Here is a 21,994-nt window from a genome sequence, read left to right on the forward strand (position 1 = left end):
TGCAAAACAGGTCAGCCGAATGGTGGTTGTGAGCATTGTAACCGCTGATCAAACTGGACAATGGAGGCACAGGACTGGAGCTGCCACCTGGTGTCTTTCAGTCCGGGAGAGACTGGGTGCCAGTACACGTGGCTTGGTGGTTTCCGGGTGCCTGCAAGGAGGAGCACGTCGGGTGCGTGGCGTTTGATCTTGCGAAATTTGCGGATTGTCGTTATTTGGCCCGCATCTCCATCGTTCTGCAGCTAGCATGTTTTTTTTAAAAAGATGGATCTGGATAACGTGCCGAGGCTTGTGTTGTGAGAGGCGATGGTCGGAGAGAGGGCTGGGAGTACGTGCCTAGAGATCTGTCGGCCTCTCTCGGCTGCCTGTGTCACAGCAGCAGGGACTTTCATCCACAGATACTCGGTGAAGTGCGGCCAGAGTGAGCCAGGAGGCCGACTGGCAGAGGCAAAATCCCGCTGCCACTTCAGGTGAATCTCTAGCCTTCCGCTCCTTTTAAATTGGTCGGATCCATACTTTGTGGCATTGTCTATTTTCACCCCAAATGCTGCTTTTTCGTTTTCAGAAACCATCTCATTCTTTCTCCCTTATTTTACAGCAGCGGCCTCAGAAAATTCTCGCATGGATCCTGGTCAATAGCATTAAGATATAAACTTAAAACATGTTTTTTAAAAGTTGTGCAAAACACCAAACCTTTAATTGCTATGCAGAAGCCCTTTGATGCCCCCCCCCCCAAAAAAAAAAGTACAACTTTTAGACGCGTTTTCAGTGTTGTTCTGAACTTGTAACTATTTAAATATTGTACTCCAGAGCAACTGAATCGACCCTAGATTGTGGTTGTGACAGTTTTGGCAGCTTTTGTAGTGAAGAATCATTTAAGAAAAGTTTTTTTTAACAATCTGAACAGTCAAATTCAAATCGGAGTTTCAAAAACTCGTCGAATCATTTCCCTTCCATTGGGGTTTACTGGAGTGGCTGCCTCCAGTCGCTATTGTCCAACTTTACTAAAAATAGAGGTGCAGAGACAGAAAGGGCGGGGGGTAATTCAGCAATCCTCCCGGAGAAATGACGACATTAACTACAGCTCCTGGGGAGGGGAAGCGTTTAGAGATTCAGACCTTCAAAGGGTGAATTGATATTTTAATGTTCATCTTTTATTTGTATTTGGTGGCACCCCTTTTACGTTACGGACTCAACCGACTATAATCAAACATTTGAAAATGAGGTAAACCACTGGGAAAGTTCCCCTCATTATTTCTTCTTTATCCATTTCCACTTTCGAAAACTCTTTCGCAATTTCCAATCCAATGTCAAACTTTGCCCCAAGTCTGACATATTGCATATGGAAATTCTGCTTGCAAAGGCGGGCTGTGGGCAACTTTAAGTCTTCGACAAAGAAATTGAATGAGTGCAGTTCGCAAAGTGTCAAACCAGGGCTGCAGAGTGTGGCCGCTCAGCTTTGCTGTTGATGTCTTAAAGCTGCTTTTCGGCGAGGCTGCGAGAGAGCGAGCAGTCGGAGGTTGTTTAGATTTGGCGCTGTTGTTTATTTTAATGGAGGTTGGGATCCAGAAAGAATCTCCCTTTGTGCCTCTGACAAGAGAGCAACTAGACCGAAGCGCTGACTGGTTGGTTTTGCGGAATGATAAGGCAATCACGTGCTGGCTGGAGCTGGGCTGAGGGCTGACATCAGGTTCCTCCTGTGTCACCATCTACAGGCGTGGGGGGGGGGGGGGGGGGGGCGACAGTAAGTGGATAAAGTGGCAGACTGCACCTTCACCCCCCTCACCCACTGGACCAGTTCCAACTCACAACACATCATCATTTCCATTCAGCAAGGTCCACCAATGTTTTCCCTTTCTATTCTGTGCTCTGCCTTCGCTTCTTTGCTGCTTTTGGAGCTAACAGCTCCGGGTTGTCTAGATGCAACGACGTAAGCTGAGCAACTATTTCTAGCCTTTTTGCGACGAACTTTAGTGTTGTTATTAATGTTCGTGGATAATTAACCAATATAACACCGCAGCAACATTTTTTTTTAGCCAATCGGAAAGTTTGTTATGTGCGTGTTGTAGCTTTAGCGCTGTTAATATATTCTCAGCGTTCTGTATAGAACGTGGGTTAGCACCAGGATGCTGGTTTAGGAAGGCATGTTCATGAAAATCAGCTCCATCATGGTCCTCAATATCTCAGTGTTACGGGCAGATTGAATAGGCTTTTTATTGCAAGGGGGGAAACAAATCTTACCTAAAATTGGCCAGCTGAGATCAAGCGACTCGTTCACCTTCTGAGCAGTTGTCAAGCAGCCTTACCGCAGTGTCATTTAAAATGCTCTTCTTGGTGGTCGATTTGTGTTGCTGGAATGTGATGCGCAACTGCTGGTCCCAGTTTTTACTACCGACTTGCCTCAATTGCAGCTTCCACTGAGATGCTGGGGGGGGGGACCCTGCGCAAAGGCCAGAGAGCTATTTTTTTAAATATTAGAAGAACGTAGGTAGGAATGTTCTTTTTAATTTCTACTGGAAAAATAATGAAGCAAATTTAATACAACCCCCCCCCCCCCCCCCCCCGAATGTCAAGTGGTTACTTTGAAAATGTAGCTTTTGCCCTGGCTGTGTTTATAATGCAGCAGGTTGCAAGCTCTAAACTGTTGTTAGATAGTTCCTGGAGGGAAATTCTCACAATTTTGGCATTGGTGCACCAATTAAGTTGAGATCTGACTTTAACTTTGGAGTTCCTCTGCCATTTGACATCAGTCCACATCTGCGACTACACATGGACCTGGAAGTGGCAATTAATATTGAAGCCTGATATTAAAAGCAAATGACTGCGGATGTTGGAATCTGAAACAAAAACAGAAAATACTGGAGAATCTCTTGCAGCATCTGTGGAGCGAGAAAACAGCGAATGTTTCGAGTCTGGGTGACTCAATGATGCTGAGATTGTCCAGTATTTTCTGTTAATGTTAAATCATTACTTGGTTAACATAAGTAGTGAAATGTGAAACTGGGATTTTGTACTTTGTGGACTTATGAATATATGTTTTGATAAGTTTGAGGAGTCTTGAATTACATTCGTAGTAATTATTATGTATTCACATGTTTAGATTGCACTGCAGAGCTGAAGGAAAGATGGATGCGAAGCTTGAAGAACAGGTTTCCAGCAGTCATTATCCAAAGGAAGCTGTGAAGAAACGACCGGGAAATGTGGGCCGAGACGCAAGAGGGAGCTCATCGTCCCGATCCTCCAGGAAAAGCTTCAGATTGGATTACCGTCTGGAAGAAGATGTGACCAAATCCAAAAGAGGAAAAGATGGCAGATTTGTCAATCCCTGGCCAACCTGGAGTGACCTTGCTTTCACCAATTTGCTGAAGTTTGCTGTGATGGAGAAGGACCACACAAACATCCCACGTTCAAAAGCGGTGAGTGGTTTGACCAAATACAGATCCTAGGTATTTTAACTTTATTAATATGATTTATCAATAATTTGCATTCTTATTTGCATTGCATCCTCAGTGAATTATCCTATGATTATAGTAGGTGCCGTATTTTACATAGCATTTACAGTGCAGAAGGAGGCCATTCGGCCCATCAAGTCTGCACCGGCTCTTGGAAAGATCACCCTACCCAAGGTCCACACCTCCACCCTATCCCCATAACCCAGTAACCCCACCCAACACTAAGGGCAATTTTGGACATTAAGGGCAATTTATCATGGCCAATCCACCTAACCTGCACATCTTTGGACTGTGGGAGGAAACCGGAGCACCCGGAGGAAACCCACGCGCACACGGGGAGGATGTGCAGACTCCGCACAGACAGTGACCCAAGCCGGAATCGAACCTGGGACCCTGGAGCTGTGAAGCAATTGTGCTATCCACAATGCTACCGTGCTGCCCCTTTAAAGCCGCATTTTGGTAATTTTCATTATCCATGATTATTAATGTCTGCTGCTGAAACATAATTTTTATTTCAAGGAGTGAGTTACAGTCCTCATGAGTGAAAATGGTAAAACAATCTAGTTTGTGTAGTGATCTGGTGTGTGATGGCCCAGGGCTTAGAAACTCCAAAGTGTATTATGAAGTTCACCTGATCTATAACTTTTATGTTGAATTTGGCTAGGATGAGCACAAGAGCCTTCACTTCAGGTGAGATTCATCAGACTTCATAGGCACTTTTATCAAAACAATGTTTATTATAAGAATGTAGTTAACATATATAAAACAGTTATCAATAATTTACTTTCAGTTACAAACATAAAGAAAACACAACAGCTACAGTAATCTATGTATATAACTCTTAATGAATCCCCCTTAGTAACTGTCCCAATTCAATTACAAAATCCCATAAACCTATACCTTTCAAGGGCGTGACCCAGCACACTGTGATCTCACTTGAATGGGACTGGTCCTTTCCCTGAGATTCTGATCCAGTTCAAACCAGCAGATTCAAAATTCCTTCCAGAAAACAACTATCTTTAAAGTTACCAAACAGTTTGCCACACCCAATGTGCATCAGTTCACTGGAACAGCTGACAGCCACAACCCAGCTCCACCCACAAATGACATCACTGAAGCCTTACTACAAGTCATGTGATAAGATAAAACCTTTCTTAAAGGGGCACTCACATGACAGGTGGCACTGATTGATGGAGTTCTATCAGCAAGTAGAAACTGGGGCTGACTTGGATCCATTTGCTTTGTATTGTTCCTAGATACGAGACATGAAAGAAAGTTCAAAGATTAGGTGATACCGAGCTGAGTTTAGAAAAAAAGCTTGCAGACCAAATGAAGAAAGAAAGATTGAGACATGCAGGGAGGAAAAGGCGATACTTGCCTTTATTAGCCGAGGCATAGAATATAAGAGCTGGGAGATTATGATAGAGCTATATAAAATGCTGGTTCGGCTACAGCTGGAGTAGGGTGTGCAGTTCTGGTCGCCATACAGTAAGAAAGAAGTGATTGAATTCGAGCAGGTGCAGAGGAGATTCATAAGGAGCATTTCAAACGCGAGAGAGGCTGGATAGGCTGGGGTTGTTTTCCTTGGAGCAGTGACAGAAGGGTAAATAACCAGGGGACATAGAAACATGTGTATGTTAATGTATTAGAGCCAGGAGGAAAGAAGGGACTTCATGAAGCAATATAGATTGCACAGAAAAAAAAATGTGAATCATGGGAGGAGACAGGCTAAAGTGAGAGGAGGGTCACCAAATACTTTAGCCTAAAACCTAATCAGACATGTATTACCCTGTACAACATTTGTGCTCAGTAAGTGAATAACTATTAATCTTGAATGATTTTCCTCTTTCAAAACATGTTTACTTGTAACATTTTCCAGCTCAAACCTACAATGTGTAAATTCATATCTTTGGATTGGTGGTTTACCTAAATTTAAACTACACTTTCAGATTATGCTACATACAGTGAGTATCAAGTGGCAGTTTATTTTTGGTCAGCGTGGTTTAAATGGGGAATAAGGCGAGTGCTGTTACATGTATTTATTTCTTATGCTGAAGCATTGGCACTTGATGCATTACGCACCACCTGTACCAGCAAAATCTGATTCTTTAATTTGGGTCAAAGGTTCAAAAGTGAAGTTATGTTTGTTACTGGGTGTGACTGACTGCACGATGTTATCGGTTAAAAGTGCATGCTTTTGAATTTTGTTTGTTAAGAAATTCAGGTGAAGAGCCTAGCCTCATAATGTAGGATTCCACCTAGATTAGGACAATAGTTGAAGTCATCCCTGAACTGGAGATGAGGTGCTTTCATGCTTAGATTTTAAGCATTTGTAGACTTTCAGGAGAACAGAAGATTGATAATGCGAAGGAATTCGGTAGTTTTGAGACAGCATGATTAATGTGTATTTTGACACAACAACTCCAAATCATGTAGTATTATTTTCTAGTGTAAAACAGCTGTAAACACTGAAGTAAGTTAAAACAGCAATCACATGCACTTGCCCATTGCATGCTTGGCTGTGCTTTCAGCTGTCTGGGCCCAAACCTCTAGTATTCATGTCTAAAACCTATTAATCTTGAAGAGCCACCTCGCTTTGCTCCTTTAAGACCCTGCTTGAAATCTACCTCTACCTTAACATTTGTTCACCAGCCTTAATGTCTCTTTGGCTTGTGTCATTTATTTTAATAACGCTCCTTGAACTCCTTGATTTTTTTTCACTATGTTAAAGATGTTGTTGCCAGTGTTTATATTTTGACACAGTATTGCTGAATGAAGTAGATTGCATAAATGTCAAAGAAAATTGAACATGAAGATCAAAGGAAACTTCTCCAAAAAATATAAAGTAATTCCTCTCGCCTTTGGCTAAGCAAATAAATGTTTTGCAATTGTTTATTTATAGTACGTTGTTACACATAACAATTATAGTATAAAATGCGCATATGTAGAAGGCCATCACTCATGCCATGGCGAGTGAGCTTTACTTGATAAGCAGGGCTGACCTCCACACTAGAACTAGCCACTCCCCTAGCTACATTAATCCACTACATCGATTACATTGGCATCTGTCTGACACTGAATATACTTGGACAATTTTTTATAATCTTAAAATGGGAGGACAAATCTAGCCGGACAATTGCCATCCTATCAGCGCCCTCACAGTCATCACAAAAGTGATGGAAACAGGCATCAATAGTGTAAGCAAGCAAAATATGCTCGTCGATAAGCTTTTCCGTGATGGCCAGTTTGAGTTCTGCCAGAAAACCTGCCTGCCAAACCCTTTGTAACTAACTTGATTCAAATATCGATGCAAATGTAGAATGCCAGAAGTGAGGTGAGAAAAGGCAGCGCGGAGCTCTAGAAAAAAATGAGGTGAATGGGAATCAAGTAGCAAACTCTGCAGTAGCTGGAGGTATGCCTGGCACAAAAGAAGATGGTTATATTTCTGGGTATCGAGCCACTTCAGGCACTGGATCTCATTACAGAAGTTCCTCTGGGATATGTCCTCCACCCACCCTTTTTTAGCAGCTTCATCAATGATATTATCTCCATTTCAATATCAGAAGTGGGGGCCGATGATAGAACAGTGTTCAGTTTCATTCACAGGTCCTCTTATAAGAAGCAGTCCATAAACAACAAGCTTAAGCTAATAGCATTCATACCATTTAATTGCCAGGTAATAAGATCTCCAGCAAAAAAACCCTAATACACTTCCCCTGACCTTCAATTTCACCACTGTCACTTTGTCCCCCATTATCAACAACTTGAGGATCACCATGGACCTGAAGCTTTAACACTACTGGCCACATTAATAATGTGGTTACAAGAACAGGACAGAGGCCATGCTTTGCATTGAGTGCCTCATTTCCTCATTCCCAAACAATGTGCCCGCTGCCAACGCAAGATGGCCACAAGTATCCATCTGCACATGCACACTTGTCTGCACATGTGCAGAAAACCAATTATGTAATTGCCCAGAGAGGCAGTGCTAGCAAACCACGTTCCTTAAAAATACTTCTGTGATAGAGGGACGGGGAAAATAGTAAAATAATGAGATAACCTTTGTTTTCCCTGCCTGATTACGTAAGCAAAGCGTTTTTTAAAAACTGAATAATGCAGGCTGTGTATATAACTGCTGTGACATGCTGTGCATTGAACTGTGTTTGATATTGAGGGGAGAGCAGTGCATGTGCCTAGTTTCTGGCTGAACTGTGTCATGTTTTTTTTCCCTGGAAACATTTTTCTGTTAAACTTCCTGCATTTTTAATTTTGAAAAGTCGGTTTAATTTCTTCGTTTTGATTCTGATTTACACTCGCAGTGAGGTCATGGAGTAAAATATTACAATTGCGCATGCACTGCGTTGGCAGAAAACGCAGCCATTCCTAAAATACTCTCCACCATCTGAAGGTTCAGATCAGAATTGTGATAGAATACGTACCATTTGCCTGAATGTGTGCAGCTACAACATCACTGAAGAAGTTCAACACCACTTCGGGTGGAGAAATTGTCTCGATCAGCATTAATCTTTATATCCATCCTTTCCACCACTGGCACACTTCTGCAGTGCATACAATATGCAGGATGCACTGCAGCAACTAACCAAATTTACTTTAACAGAACATAATCTGTGCCATCAAGAAGGATTAAAACACCAAGATCACTATGACCTCCAAACCATTCTAACTTGGACATTTACCACAGTTGCTTCACAGCTCCAGAGTCCCAGGTTCGATTCCTGGCTTGGGTCACTATCTGTGCGGAGTCTACACGTTCTCCCCGTGCCTGCGTGTGTTTCCTCCGAGTGCTCCGGTTTCCTCCCACAGTCCAAAGATGTGCCGGTTAGGTGGATTAGCCGTGCTAAATTGCCCTTTGTGTCCAAAAATGTTAGATGGGGTTACTGGGTTACAGGGATAGGGTGGAGATGTGAGCTTAGGTACGGTGATCTTTCCATGGGCCGGTGCAGACTCGATGGGCCGAATGGCCGCCTTCTGCACTGTAAATTCTATGATCTAATCTATGATCTATAAACCGTTATACCTTTAACATGGACGTGTTAGTATCCTGGAATTCCCTTGTCTCCTGAAGCTGTTAAATCCTTAATTTCTTAAGTTACAGCTCCACAAGTGCCACTTATTGTCTCCTAAGGCACCATTATTCATGTGTGGGCTTTGTACAGTAAGTTTTGTCAGGTTATTTAATAGGGAAATAGAAAAATTAAATTCTTAATGTGTCAGAAACATTCCCAAAGTCTACTTGTAGCAGTGACCACCCAATTTGTGATTTTGACGCCTGAATGAAAGGATCCACCTGTTGTCTGTGAAGAACATCTTCAGAGCAGGGTATTATGAATGGCTTTTGCTGCACTGTATATCTGTAAAACAAAATGTTCACTTGACTCAGTTAAATTTGTCAGGTGACACTAATATGTACAAAAAGGCTATAGAGCAGAGTTACTCTTTTTATCTTTTTCCTTCTGCCTCTAGGAGCTTGACGAAGGATTGCCCATCATGGAACCTTACTTTGTCAAAAACCCAGAGCTGGCAGGAAGTGTGGAGAATGGAATTCGAGTGACCTGGTTGGGACATGCGTCACTGTTGGTGGAAATGGAAGGGCTAACATTTCTGACCGATCCCATCTTCAGCCAGAGAGCTTCCCCTGTGCAATTCTTTGGACCAAAACGCTTCCGAAACCCACCCTGCACAGTGGCACAGTTACCCAAAATAGATGCTGTAGTTATCAGTCACACCCACTACGATCATTTGGATTACAATACAGTGCTAAGTCTGAATGAGCGATTTGGGGGTGACTTGAGGTGGTTTGTACCACTGGGTCTCTTAGACTGGATGCAAAAGTGTGGCTGTGAAAACATAATCGAGTTGGACTGGTGGGAAGAAAACTGTGTTCCTGGACATGATGAGGTCACGTTTGTGTTTACACCTGTGCAACACTGGAGCAAACGGACTGTAACAGATGACAACAAGGTGCTGTGGGGAAGTTGGTGTGTTCTGGGACCCTGGAACAGATTCTTTTTTGCTGGTGATACAGGTTACTGTGTGGCCTTTGAACAAATAGGGAAACGATATGGACCGTTTGACCTTGCTGCCATTCCTATTGGAGCCTATGAACCAAGGTATGTCGCTCTTGCATCATTTCCCTTTTCGACTATTAAAGAAATGGCGCGTATTTGATGGTCACTTACATTGAATGGATTGGCATGCTGGAGAATATTTCTCCGCTTCTTGTCAGAATCAATTACTTCTAGAATTAGCTAGATTGATGATTTTACTCCACTCACATTAAGAATTTGCCACTTAAATCTATGCTAGTGTCAAAATATATCAGACAAACATGCCTCAATGCTGAAGTTGCCATTTTCCCAAAGAAGAATCTCGGGCTGGACTCTCCGTTTGAAATGAAAATGAAATGAAAATCTCTTTGTTCTTTGTTCTTTAGAGGGATACGGACCCAGGAAGTGTAGAAGATTGTAGTTTAGTCGGGCAGCATGGTCGGCACGGGCTTGGAGGGCCGAAGGGCCTGTTCCTGTGCTGTACATTTCTTTGTTGTTCTTTGTTGTTCTTATTGTCACAAGTAGGCTTCAATGAAGTTACTGTGAAAAGCCCCTAGTCGCCACATTCCGGCACCTGTTCGGGGAGGCTGTTACGGGAATTGAACCGTGTTGCTGGCCTGCCTGGGTCTGCTTTCAAAGCCAGCGATTTAGCCCTGTGCTAAACAGCCCCTTTCAGTGGCTAAGTGCCGGCTCGAACGGAGAACTCGCGGAAGGTTTACGATGAAAAGATCAGCGCCAACCCCTCACCGATTCTGGGACCAGTGAGGGGCTAACAGCAGCGCCGGGTGAAACTCCCAGCTCCCATGCAGAAAACGGCAGGAGAATGGCCGGGTCCATGGCTGCGCATGCGCGCAGCTGACGACCTGCAGCGGTTGCGCCGTCCAACATGGCGCCTGCCATGCGCAGATCCGACCTGCAGTCCGTGACCCCACAGCCCACCCCTGACTACCCCACAACAGTCCCCCCAGCCCTCGTGGAAGCCCCTCCAGTCAGCGGCATGGATCCCGGCCAAGTGTGGCGGCACTGGGCACAGTCCGCAGCCGCCACGCCGGGTTCCTGCACGGCTGAGACCACACGTGTCCCGCGCCGTTGGGAACTCGGCACATCGGGGCGGAGCATCGCAGGAGGGCCGGCCGATGTCGTTCCAACGGCGTTGCAGTGGCACGCAACGCGATGATGCCATTTCCGAGTGGGGCGGAGCAAGGCTGACCGGCGTCAAAACAGCGCCGGCCCTGATTTGGCCGTCGGAGTCTATTTTCCTCCCAATCGCCGATAACGATATCGGCGTCGGGCAATGGAGAATTCAGCCAATCATCTTTATCTTTTCACAGCAAGGTGACAATGCTTATCCATTGTGCGGGATTCTCCATTGGCCAACGCCGAAATCGGGAAAGGCGATTGGGCGGAGAATCAGTTCCGACCCGAAATCACGGCAGGCGCCAATTTGACACCAAATTACAATGCTCCAGCACCTCGACAGCGCCGTGAACGCGTTCCGGAAGGCACTTACAGTAGACACCGTTTGCATATCATTAGCGGGCCCGACCTGGTATTCTCCGGGGCCTCCGCGGTTTTCCACCTCCGATGCTCTGAGTTCCCGACAGCTTGATTCCCTTGTGCTTTTAAAAATAGTGAAACAGGTGTGGCAGCTGCTGAGGGAGAGATAGGGGGTACAGAAGTTGTCCAACATCGCCATGTTTGCTGACAGTTGTGTCGCCAGGGCCAGAGGGAGTAGTGGGGGTGGTCAGGAGGTGGGCTGTGGGGTCGGGGTGGATGGGCATGGAACACCATTGCCGCAGCTGGCAAGGCAGCTATGCAGCTGCGCACACCAGTAACAGCCCACTTTGAACCTAGTGCCATCAGCTGTATGGGCGTGCTCCAGCACAACTTTTTGGCTGGGTTAAACATCTGTGGTGAGTGTAATGTGTATGTGCATCTGCAGCTTGTCAGCCTCCCGAGTGTCGATCATGGACACGGTGAATTCCGTATCATTTTTCATGGGAATCGATTGTGTTCCACGTGACACCGGTGCTAGCCCCTCAATGGTAGCGCAATCGCCCAGGTGAGGCGCCAGTTTTTTTGTCGTACAAGTCCACGGATTCTGCGTTGACATCAACACTTAGTCTCAGAAATGGAGAATCCCACCCAATGACTTTTGAGCAGACAGTTATCAAAAGGAAAGTATTTCTAGCATCAGGGTCTGAGTACTTCTGAACTGGTTTTGGTTTTTATTTTACGAAGGAACAAGTGTGGGACATTCCTCATCAGTATTGTCTCCACACCACCTCACTGTATGGCCTCGTATACAGAAAATTCTACCATTTCCTGAAAACGCTTACTTTGCATGGATGACCATGGGTGTTGCCACCCCTAAAAATGAGGTATTTTTAGTAAACTGTGATTTAGTTGGTAAGTGAAATGCCTTGTGTGAAATTGAGGCAGACTGACCAAGAAAGTCCCCTATTTTGATTCCCAGTCTGAGCCGGGTTTGCTGATTTTGGATGACAGGAAAATAGCTAAAATTGTCCTAAGTGCCCCTTGAATTTGGGTGGGGAAGCAGCTCTTGATTGCTATGAACAGACCTCTGCATGCGTGGACACTAGGTAAAGGCAGGATTCAGCACTACTGTGTTGTTCCGACAGTTCAATCTCCTGCTGACATTTGGGACCTGATTTCCAACCCCCATAGCCGAGGCAAGTGAGAGCTACAAATAGCCCTGCCGTGTGACATGCCGGTTTCCCAGCTCCAGGTGCGGGCCATTTTCACATTGGCACTTTCAGGGGCTGAGGGTAGCCAATCACATTCACTAAGAGCCAGTAGAGGCTAATTAACGAAGACTAACTAGAATTTCCCACGGGGCCTCCGGCTTCTACAGACGACAGGAGACAATGGCAGGCCAGTGGGTGGGGGAAGGTGCGTCAGGCCGTGCACCCAGCAGGCTTGGAGGCCCTCCCTGCCTGCTTCGTTGCAGAACTTTCCCCCTACCACCATGCATGGTCTGGCTGCAAAAGCCATTTTTAGATTTAAGATTTTAAGTAGTTGGACATCGGGCACCTCCATCTTGCAGAATCCTCTCTCGTACTTATCTTCTGTTGTAACCTGCTGCTCCTTTCAAGCTGAAAGGCTTCTGATTAGCCCTCTAGATTTGAGAGCCCTTCTATCACCCTTAATTGGATGACAAACCAATCTAGTGAAAATCACAATAAGTGACTGTTTCCTCCCTGGGTGCGTTTGAAGTAGTCCCGACCTTTGTTTCGCATTCCCAGAGGGAAAATCCAGCCCCGTGTGTGTCCTGTATTTGAAAAAGGGCTGGATCTTATCAGCTCTCTTGTTATAGTCTCCGGCTCCGAAGTGGAGTTGGTCGATCGCTTCAAGTTCCTTGGGGGTCACCATCACCAACAGCCTGTGCTGGCCCACTCACATTGATGCAACAGTCAAGAAAGCTCAACGTCTCCATTTCCTATAGAAGCTGAAGAAATTTGGCTTGACTCCATCGACGCTCACAAACATCTACAGATGTGCCATAGAGAGCATCCTATCCGGCTGCATCGCAGCCTGGTATGGCAACTGCTCGGTCCAAGAACGCAAAAAACTGCAGAGTGTGGTGAACTCAGCCCAACGCATCACACAAGCTTGCCACCCTCCCATTGATCCTCAGGAAGGCAAACAGCATTATCAGAGACCCCTCCCACCCAGGCTTTGCCCTCTTCCAGACCCTTCCATCAGGTAGAAGATACAGAAGTCTGAAGACCTGCACATACAGACATAGGAAGAGCTTCTTCCCCACAGCTACCAGACTCCTCAACGAGTCTCCCTCAGCCTGATCTGTTCCCTGTAGGACACTATTCACGACACCCTATGCTGCTCTTCCTCATGTATTTGCTTTGTTTGGTCCTTCTTCCGCATTGTAACCAATTAACTATTTATCGATTATTCTTTTTGTCGACTGTGTACGTCGCAGAAAAATACTTTTCACTGTACTTCGGTACATGTGACAATCAATCAAGGCTGGACGGGTGGGGAGGGTGGTAGTAAGCCGTAAAATGGCGAGGGAAGGTCGGAAGTAGAGTGCCCATCATCTTCCTGCCGCAATGCCATTTTACCACTGGTGAGGAAGGTAGAGGATGGCATTCCTACCCAGAAGTCAACTAAACCACATAAGTTGCTCATTCAAGGTCTCTTCCTGCCACTATGATTTTTACCAGCAACGCTTGGGCCCCTCTGCCACATAGGGAGACCGCCTGATGAACCCTGGCTGTCCCGTTGCGGGCTCGGGTTGGACCTTCCTATTTGGGCACTTTGTGGTGCATGGTGGAGAAACCCCCATGTCACTGGCTGCCTCTGTGGCATTCCATACCAGCCAGCAGTACCCCCAGACTCCACCCACCTGTTTGGGAGGACTGCCTGCTTCAGTGGCATTCTCTCAAGTGCAGTCCCAGTAGTGTCACCATTCCCTGTGGGGCTGCTGACACAGAGTAGCAAAAACAGAAAACTGTCCTGCTTCATCCTACATGCCCTGTAAGAGTCAAGCGCTGGGATTCAGCTTCCAGCGACAGTTCTGACGTCGCTGGATCACCAATCTGTTTGGGGGTCATTGAGGATGCAGAGCAGATGTTAGACTGAATTCCTGTTGCCAAGGCAGAGCACATTTCCCACTCCTACTGCATCAGTACCAATGCTGCTTCACCAGAAGAACCGTGAGCAACTTCTAAAGGGGCAGAAACATCTATGAATTTTGGAATTTGATCGTTGGGTGGAAAGTGGAGCTGGGATGGGGTGATCTGCCATACTTGGGGCCCCACACATCCACTGCGTGCCAATTCCTTTGGCCTTTATCTAAATGGCCAAGAGCACATTGTTGTCTCAAAATGGGTGGTGTGCTTCCTATATGTCATAATGAACACAGGAGATTATTGAACATCCCAAAATGGGTGTTATGCAGCTTAATTTCTAGGGTGGCCCTTCTTCCAAAGTCCAGGCCACTTCCATACTCTGGCCCTCTGGAAAGTCCGCTCTCCCCTTCCGGAAACCAGTGCACCTTATTCCACTGGATGCAGCAGTCTCCAACTTTATACCACGTCCCAGAGGGCTAGAGAGAATGGACAACACCTGCATATGAAGTCCCATCACCTCAACTTTATTTGTATCACTGACCTTCTGACAGGAAGACAGCAACGTAATTTCCTGCAAGAATGAGCAGAAATTGTCACCGTGGGCCAAGACGTGATTTATCCATACCGTGGCCTACTCCTGTGTCCTCCTGGCGCACATGCCAGACCTGAAAGACAAACAGGAACAATTGTGTGCTGACCATTTTAACTCCCAATCTGTCTGATTTCGTAATTTTCTGTGATTCCTCGCAAAGAAAGAAAAATGTTCTTTGGCCCTGTGATATGAGTTTTGGAGTCCCTCCCGCTGACTCCCCCCCCCCTTCTCCCCAGTGCTTGTAATGATGATATTCGCAGCAGCTGCATGGGTTTATTTTTTCTCTCTGCATGCTTTGGTATATTTTTATTTTCATGTACCTTGCAGATTACTTTCATGCTAACAAAGGAATTTCAAATGATGGCATGCAGTCATGGAAACGTATCTAAAGTTGTGTTCAGTCTGCAGTGGAGTATTTGAAAAGTTTATCATCAGTTGGATCTTATACTAAACAGTAAGCTGTGAATTCTGACCAGTACTCGCAGTGTACTGACTAATCCCACTTCTTTTATAGTCTAGCATTTCTAATCTCTCTTGTTTTATAGTCTAGCCACTCTGACTTGTAAACGGTCTGGTAAATTCAAATAAATGTATCAGTAGTACAAAGAACAAAGAAAAATACAACACAGGAACAGGCACTTTGGCCCTCCAAGCCTGTGCCGACCATGCTGCCCGTCTAAACTAAAATCGTCTGCACTTCCGGGATCCGTATCCCTCTATTCCCATCCTATTCATGTATTTGTCAAGATGCCCCTTAAACGTCACTATCGTCCCTGCTTCCACCACCTCCTCCGGCAGCGAGTTTCAGGCACCCACTACCCTCTGTTTAAAAATCTTGCCTCGTACATCTCCTCTAGGGAGGGGCTGGTTTAGCACACTGGGCTAAGTCGCTGGCTTTTAAAGCAGACCAAGGCAGGCTAGCAGCACAGTTCGATTCCCGTACCAGCCTCCCTGAACAGGTGCCGGAATGTGGCGACTAGGGGCTTTTCACAGTAACTTCATTTGAAGCCTACTTGTGACAATAAGTGATTTTCATTTCATTTCTAAAACTTGCCCCTCGCACCTTAAACCTATACCCCCTAGTAATTGACCCCTCTACCCTGGGAAAAAGCCTCTGACTATCCACTCTGTCTATGCCCCTCATAATTTTGTCGACCTCTATCAGGTCGCCCCTCAACCTCCGTCGTTCCAGTGAGAACAAACCAAGTTTATTCAACCTCTCCTCATAGCTAATGCCCTCCATACCAGGCAACATCCTGGTAAATCTCTTCTGCATCCTCTCTAAAGCCTCCACATCCTTCTGGTAGTGTGGCGACCAGAATTGAAGACTATACTCCAAGTGTGGCCTAACTAAGGTTCTATACAGCTGCAACATGACTTGCCAATTCTTATACTCAATGCCCCGGCCAATGAAGGCAAGCATGCCTTCTTGACTACCTTCTCCACCTGTGTTGCCCCTTTCAGTGACCTGTGGACCTGTACACCTAGATCTCTCTGACTTTCAATACTCTTGAGGGTTCTACCATTCACTGTATATTCCCTACCTGCATTAGACCTTCCAAAATGCATTACCTCACATTTGACCGGATTAAACTCCATCTGCCATCTCTCCGCCCAAGTCTCCAAACAATCTAAATCCTGCTGTATCCTCTGACAGTCCTCATCGCTATCCGCAATTCCACCAACCTTTGTGTCGTCTGCAAACTTACTAATCAGACCAATTACATTTTCCTCCAAATCATTTATATATACTATGAACAGCAAAGGTCCCAGCACTGATCCCTGCGGAACACCACTGGTCACAGCCCTCCAATCAGAAAAGCACCCTTCCATTGCTACTCTCTGCCTTCTATGACCTAGCCAGTTCTGTATCCATCTTGCCAGCTCATCCCTGATCCCGTGTGACTTCACCTTTTGTACCGGTCTGTCATGAGGGACCTGGTCAAAAGCCTTACTGAAGTCCATATAGACAACACCCACTGCCCTACCTGCATCAATCATCTTTGTGACCTCCTCGAAAAACTCTATCAAGTTAGTGAGACACGACCTCCCCTTCACAAAACCGTGCTGCCTCATTATAAATACCATGCCTTATCACGGAAATTCCAGCACAAAAAGAGGCTCACCATGTTTTGACCATTGCAAGATTCACCTTGGAGCTTTAAATCCCTTTACCTGTGTTTTTCTCTCTGTGCCTTTAATAATTTTCTTTTTGAGTGTGAGAGACTCCATTTCACCATTGCTCAGACTCAGTTGGTAGAACTCACTTCTGAGTCAGATGTTTGTGGATTCAATCCCATTCCAGATAATTGAGCACAAATTCTAGCTTGATAATGCAATGCTGAGAGAGTGCAGCACTCGTTCTAGCATTCTCTATAAATGCAAATTTTTCTATTTGCCGTGGAGGTCATTTTACATGTTTGTTTATTATAATTCTTTATTGATGATAGGAGGGATAAGTGCAGATGTTCATTTAATTACTTCCATGAGACCAGTGGTGGCAAGTATGCGCTTGGCTCAAAGAAGAGTGACGCTTTAAGAACTTAAGGAAGTATGGAGCAAGACAGGTGCATTTGGGCCTCTCTTACAGTATTTTTCAAACTTTTTTTCCGGGGACCAATTTTTGCCAACCTGTGGACCCATGCCGGCCGGCTGTGCGACCCATGTCGGCCGACCTTCATGACCCACCATTTTTGCTTACCTTTAATGCGACAGGTGAGCCTGCTTGGTCCTCACGATTTCGCTTGCTTTGTCATTCAATGCTACATTTATGTATGGGTTGTTCATCAGAGGCCCTGGAGTTCACACCAGCACTAATCTGTCCTGTTGTGGATTCTCCTGAGCCACTCTCTCCAGCAGGTTTAGTTGTGAGATCTCTTCCTTATTACAAAAGGATCCATTTGACATTTTACAGTCCTGTTGCTTGTTTGCTGCTGACAAAATGGAGGAATCGCAATCGCGCCCAGAGCACGTGACGTCAGTGTTCGGGGCGCGTGACCTGATCTCTGCCATCGCTTCAGGCAGGAAGACTGCATTGAATTTTTAAAAATCTTCTCCTGGGTCAGCGCGCTGATGTCAGAAGGAGGCTGTGTTTCTTGCTGGACTCCAGGCTTGCGCATTCATGAGCAATGTTGCTCGTTTTAGCCTTAGTTTAATTGCTCTTGTTCTGTCACCTTTGCTCTTGAGTCGCCAGGTATCTTTATGATACTGCCACGTGGTTCAAGTCCGAGTAATGATCAGTAATCCAACACACCGCTTAGTAAGAGTTAAATCAACGTACATTTATTATATACAGTAATCAATACTTATGCATTAATTCTACTTCAAAGCTACTTCCTACTAACAGGCCAATACTTAACTTTGGGAATGGCCCACCTGGTCAGGGAAACGAATGGCCTTTCGTATGGGTTCTGAGCCTGCGGGATTCATAGCTGGTACAGCTCGATAGCTAGGAGCGCCTATCTCGTAGCGAGCGTTGAAGTAGGACTTACGATTTGAGCGGTGGTTGCAGAAGGGTGCGGAAGGGTGAAGAAGGGTCGATTTGAACTTGGACTCTATACTTATAGTCCCCAGGGGCTTCCCGCCTTTCGGGGCGGACCCTGTACCTGGTTCCAAGTGATTGGACTTCGTCCCAATCACTTGGTTCGATATTCTCCAATGCTGGAGCGATTCCTTGATCGATGGGTGGTTTTGGGGTGGTCGTTCACCTCTCTTTGTGTAGGCTCCTGCTGGCGCCGAAAAGCCTGGGTTGGCTTTTGTGTGTCTAATTTGTTGCACATTGTTCCCGGGGATTGCTAATTAATATTCAGGTGGCTGGTGTTTTATGATGCTAATGGCTGCAGGTATCGATTCTGTCTGGCCTCCCCAGAGGCGAATACACAGTTTTACCTGCAGCTGCTTGTTTGAGACCTGCTGGCTGATTTTCCCATCAGCCTTTTCCGTTTTCCATTTTAAATCGGGGTTGGCCATTCTAAATCGGGAGTTAGACATTTTAACTGGCTGCATTGGGCACACGTGCACAGTATGGCCGGTTGCAGTCATCATTTTTAAAGCCGGTTGCGATGGATGGCTCTAAGACCCTCCCGATACCTACCCGCGGGTCGCGACCCTGACTTTGAAAATGACTGCTCTATTAGGGCAGCAGTGAACGCTCCTGAAATCCCCACGTTGCTTATTTATTTAGTAGAATATTGGGAATATCAAATGCAAACCAAGCAAAGTAATGCTGCAAACCTGTCATCAGCTGTCTCTTGATTTGAGGGTGACGTACGCAGTTACACAGGAGTGCAGTGACAGCAACTGCTCAGCACTCTAGGACTTTTCTTAACTTGCGGAGGTCTGTGTTGTCAAGCTATCACTGCTGTAGTTTGGAGAAGGCTGAGCAGGCGCCGGAATGTGGCGACTAGGGGCTTTTCACAGTAACTTCATTGAAGCCTATTTGTGACAATAAGCGATTATTATTATTGTAATAGTTGGGTGTCCTTGTCAGTCATGGTCTTTTGAGAGAGGTCGCTGCCAAGGTATGGGAAGGGCTTAACATAGTCCAGAGCCTTCCCTTCAAAATAAATGGGAGGTGGAATATTTGGCGGACCACGTGGGGGATGATTTGAGTTTCGACTTGGCAACATTCAAGAACAGGCTGTGTTTCTTGTATACGGTACTGAAGAGATCGAGAGTGGCTTGCAAATCTGGTGCTGAGTGGGCAAAGAACACTGCAGTCACCCACAAACTAGATAATGTTGGTCAGTTTAGTTTTAGTATGTAGGCAACTGAGGTTTAAAACGTTGAGAATTAGTGTGTAGATAAAATGTAAAGTTTGTACATGCACTGGCCAATCTGTTTCTGTCTCTTCCTCTGTTTCTCTGTCACTCTCTCTAATACAAGTGATCAAGTTTATGTCTAATACTAAGAGGGGATGCAAACCTCATTGTATTTAATTCAGAAATATGCAGCTTCTGCTCCTGTTCACTTTGAGGCCAATCTATGTTTTTGTCTCTGCTCCAGATGGTTTATGAAATATAACCACGTGAACCCAGAGGAGGCTGTGAGAATCCATATAGATGTCCAAGCAAGGAAGTCTGTAGGAATACACTGGGGAACATTTGCTTTAGCCAATGAGGTAAGTACTTTGCCTGTCAAAGTGTCACTAAACTTTTGAACTCATGGCGGAAAGTATATTTTGATGTTTGATCGTCATGTCCTTTAGCTTTCGTATAATTTACCTTGTATACAGAGGAAGTAAAACTTTTAAATGGCAGTTGCAATCTTTACCATTTCATCCAAACAGAATTCTGCATGTGTGAATCTTGGGTAGCGTGTGTTGACTGACTGTTCAACTATTGTTATGATCTCAGCAGACATTGTTAACGTTTAAAGAGAAATTGAACGCCCCGTGATTAACGGAAAGAACTGCATCGCACGATTTCACGTTTTTAGACAAAAAATGAAACAAAGCAAGTACTGCTAACTTAACTATAGTTTATCGACTTCGAGTATAAATCCAGATCCTCATTTTACTTCCCAATTTCCTTATACCAAGAGTTTCCTTATACTTTACAAGATTTTGAGGTTTCATTTGCTTCTCCTCCTGGGACCAGACCAAGTGTGCCACAACTCTCTGAAATTCACATTGATTTATCCCCAGTGTTCTAACTATTCTCCGAGGTATAAGATTTCATGGGCACTCGTCCTTAGCTGCTGGCTAAACAATCCTTCAAAATCTTATGAAATGTGGTCTTCTCAATCCCTATAGTGCAAAAGGAGGCCATTCAGGCGGCACGGTTGCACTGCTGCCTCACAGTGCCAAGGACCCAGATTTAATTCCCACCTTGGGTGACTGTCTGTGGCGTTTGCTCGTTCTCCCAATTTGCATGTTCTCTCCTTCTGCACTGTAGGGATTCTATGGCTCATCGAGTCTGCACCGACCCTCTGAATGAGCACCCTATCTAGGACCACTGCCCTGCCCTATCCCCTTAACCCCACCAAACCTGCACTTCTTTGGACTGTGGCAGGAAACCGGAGCACCCAGAGGGGGCGGGGGGGACGTGCAAACTCCACACAGAGAGCCTCACTGATTTTTGAAAATCGGGAACACCCCAGCTTCCTAATGGCCTCTATGCTTCATAGGAACATAGGAATTAGGAGCAGAAGTAGGCAATTCAGCCCTTCGAGTCTGCTCCGCCTTTCAATCAGATCATGGCTGATCTCTTCCTGGTCTCAACGCCACCTGTTCCCCATATCCCTTTAACCCGCTTTGTCTATGCCTGGCCACCAGACCTAACTGCGCACCAACACCTACACCTTTGTTTGTTCTGAATGGGCGCTGTGTAACTCTTGAATGAAGGGCTCCTGGCCTGAGGCGGGACGGCCACCTGTTATCCCCACAGAATCACATCGTCTTCACTTGTCAGCTCGTCTTGACGAGTGAAGTAGGGCCTCAGCTGTTCAGACTTCTTGTAACACCAGCCAGACTGTATCATTCGTTTGACCTTTGAAAGAATAGGGTCTCTTTGGGTCCAGCTGCGGATGTGCCCTGCTGACACTGGCAGAGCATCTACGATATTTAGAGCTAAAATTATCTCCTGGGGAACCGATGGTGGCGAAATGCTCTCGGGTAGGGGCAGGCAACGTAATGCTTTCGCATTAGCAATTTGCGTCCCAGGTTGGTGCTGAGAAGCATAGCTGTAAGCCGCCAGCAGCAGGGCCCAACGCTGCACCCACGCTGAGGCTATGGGCTTATCTTCCCTTAATAGGCCCAGTAATGGCTTGTGGTCAGTCACTCTGTTGAACTGTCGACCGTACACATACTGGTGGAATTTCTTCACACCGTATATAACTGCTAAGCCCTCCTTCTCAACATAGTTTTGTTCTGCTTATGAAAGGGTCCTTGAGGCAAAGGCGATATGGCGTTCCAAACCATCTACCATTTTGTGGGATTTCATAGATTATTATAGAATTTACAGTGCAGAAGGAGGCCATTCGGCCCATCGAGTCTGCACCGACTCTTGGAAAGAGCACCCTACCCAAGGTCAACACCTCCACCCTATCCCCATAACCCTGTAACCCCACCCAACACTAAGGGCAATTTTTGGACACTAAGGGCAATTTATCACGGCCAATCCACCTAACCTGCACATCTTTGGACTGTGGGAGGAAACCGGAGCACCCGGAGGAAACCCACGCACACACGGGGAGGATGTGCAGACTCCGCACAGACAGTGACCCAAGCCGGAATCGAACCTGGGACCCTGGGACTGTGAAGCAATTGTG

The 21,994-nt window shown here is 45.8% G+C and overlaps 1 protein-coding gene across 4 annotated transcripts in view; it reads left to right on the plus strand.

The window, feature by feature from the left end:
• The first annotated feature begins 106 nt into the window (after nt 1-106).
• Nucleotides 107-21,994, plus strand: part of napepld (N-acyl phosphatidylethanolamine phospholipase D) — a 75,319-nt gene continuing 53,431 nt past the window's right edge. Inside the window, exons 1-4 of one of the 4 annotated variants that reach the window (XM_072471324.1) lie at nt 107-470; nt 3,101-3,416; nt 8,937-9,583; nt 19,730-19,844. In XM_072471324.1, the coding sequence (XP_072327425.1) occupies nt 307-470; nt 3,101-3,416; nt 8,937-9,583; nt 19,730-19,844 (1,242 nt within the window). In that variant the 5' untranslated portion in view covers nt 107-306. Of the gene's footprint in view, nt 471-1,201; nt 1,226-1,755; nt 1,931-3,100; nt 3,417-8,936; nt 9,584-19,729; nt 19,845-21,994 lie in introns of those variants that run through there. The other 3 variants (XM_072471323.1, XM_072471326.1, XM_072471325.1) reach the window with 3 other exon arrangements.

This window comes from Scyliorhinus torazame, chromosome 13, assembly GCF_047496885.1.
Source record: "Scyliorhinus torazame isolate Kashiwa2021f chromosome 13, sScyTor2.1, whole genome shotgun sequence".
Classification (NCBI taxonomy): Eukaryota; Metazoa; Chordata; class Chondrichthyes; order Carcharhiniformes; family Scyliorhinidae; genus Scyliorhinus; species Scyliorhinus torazame.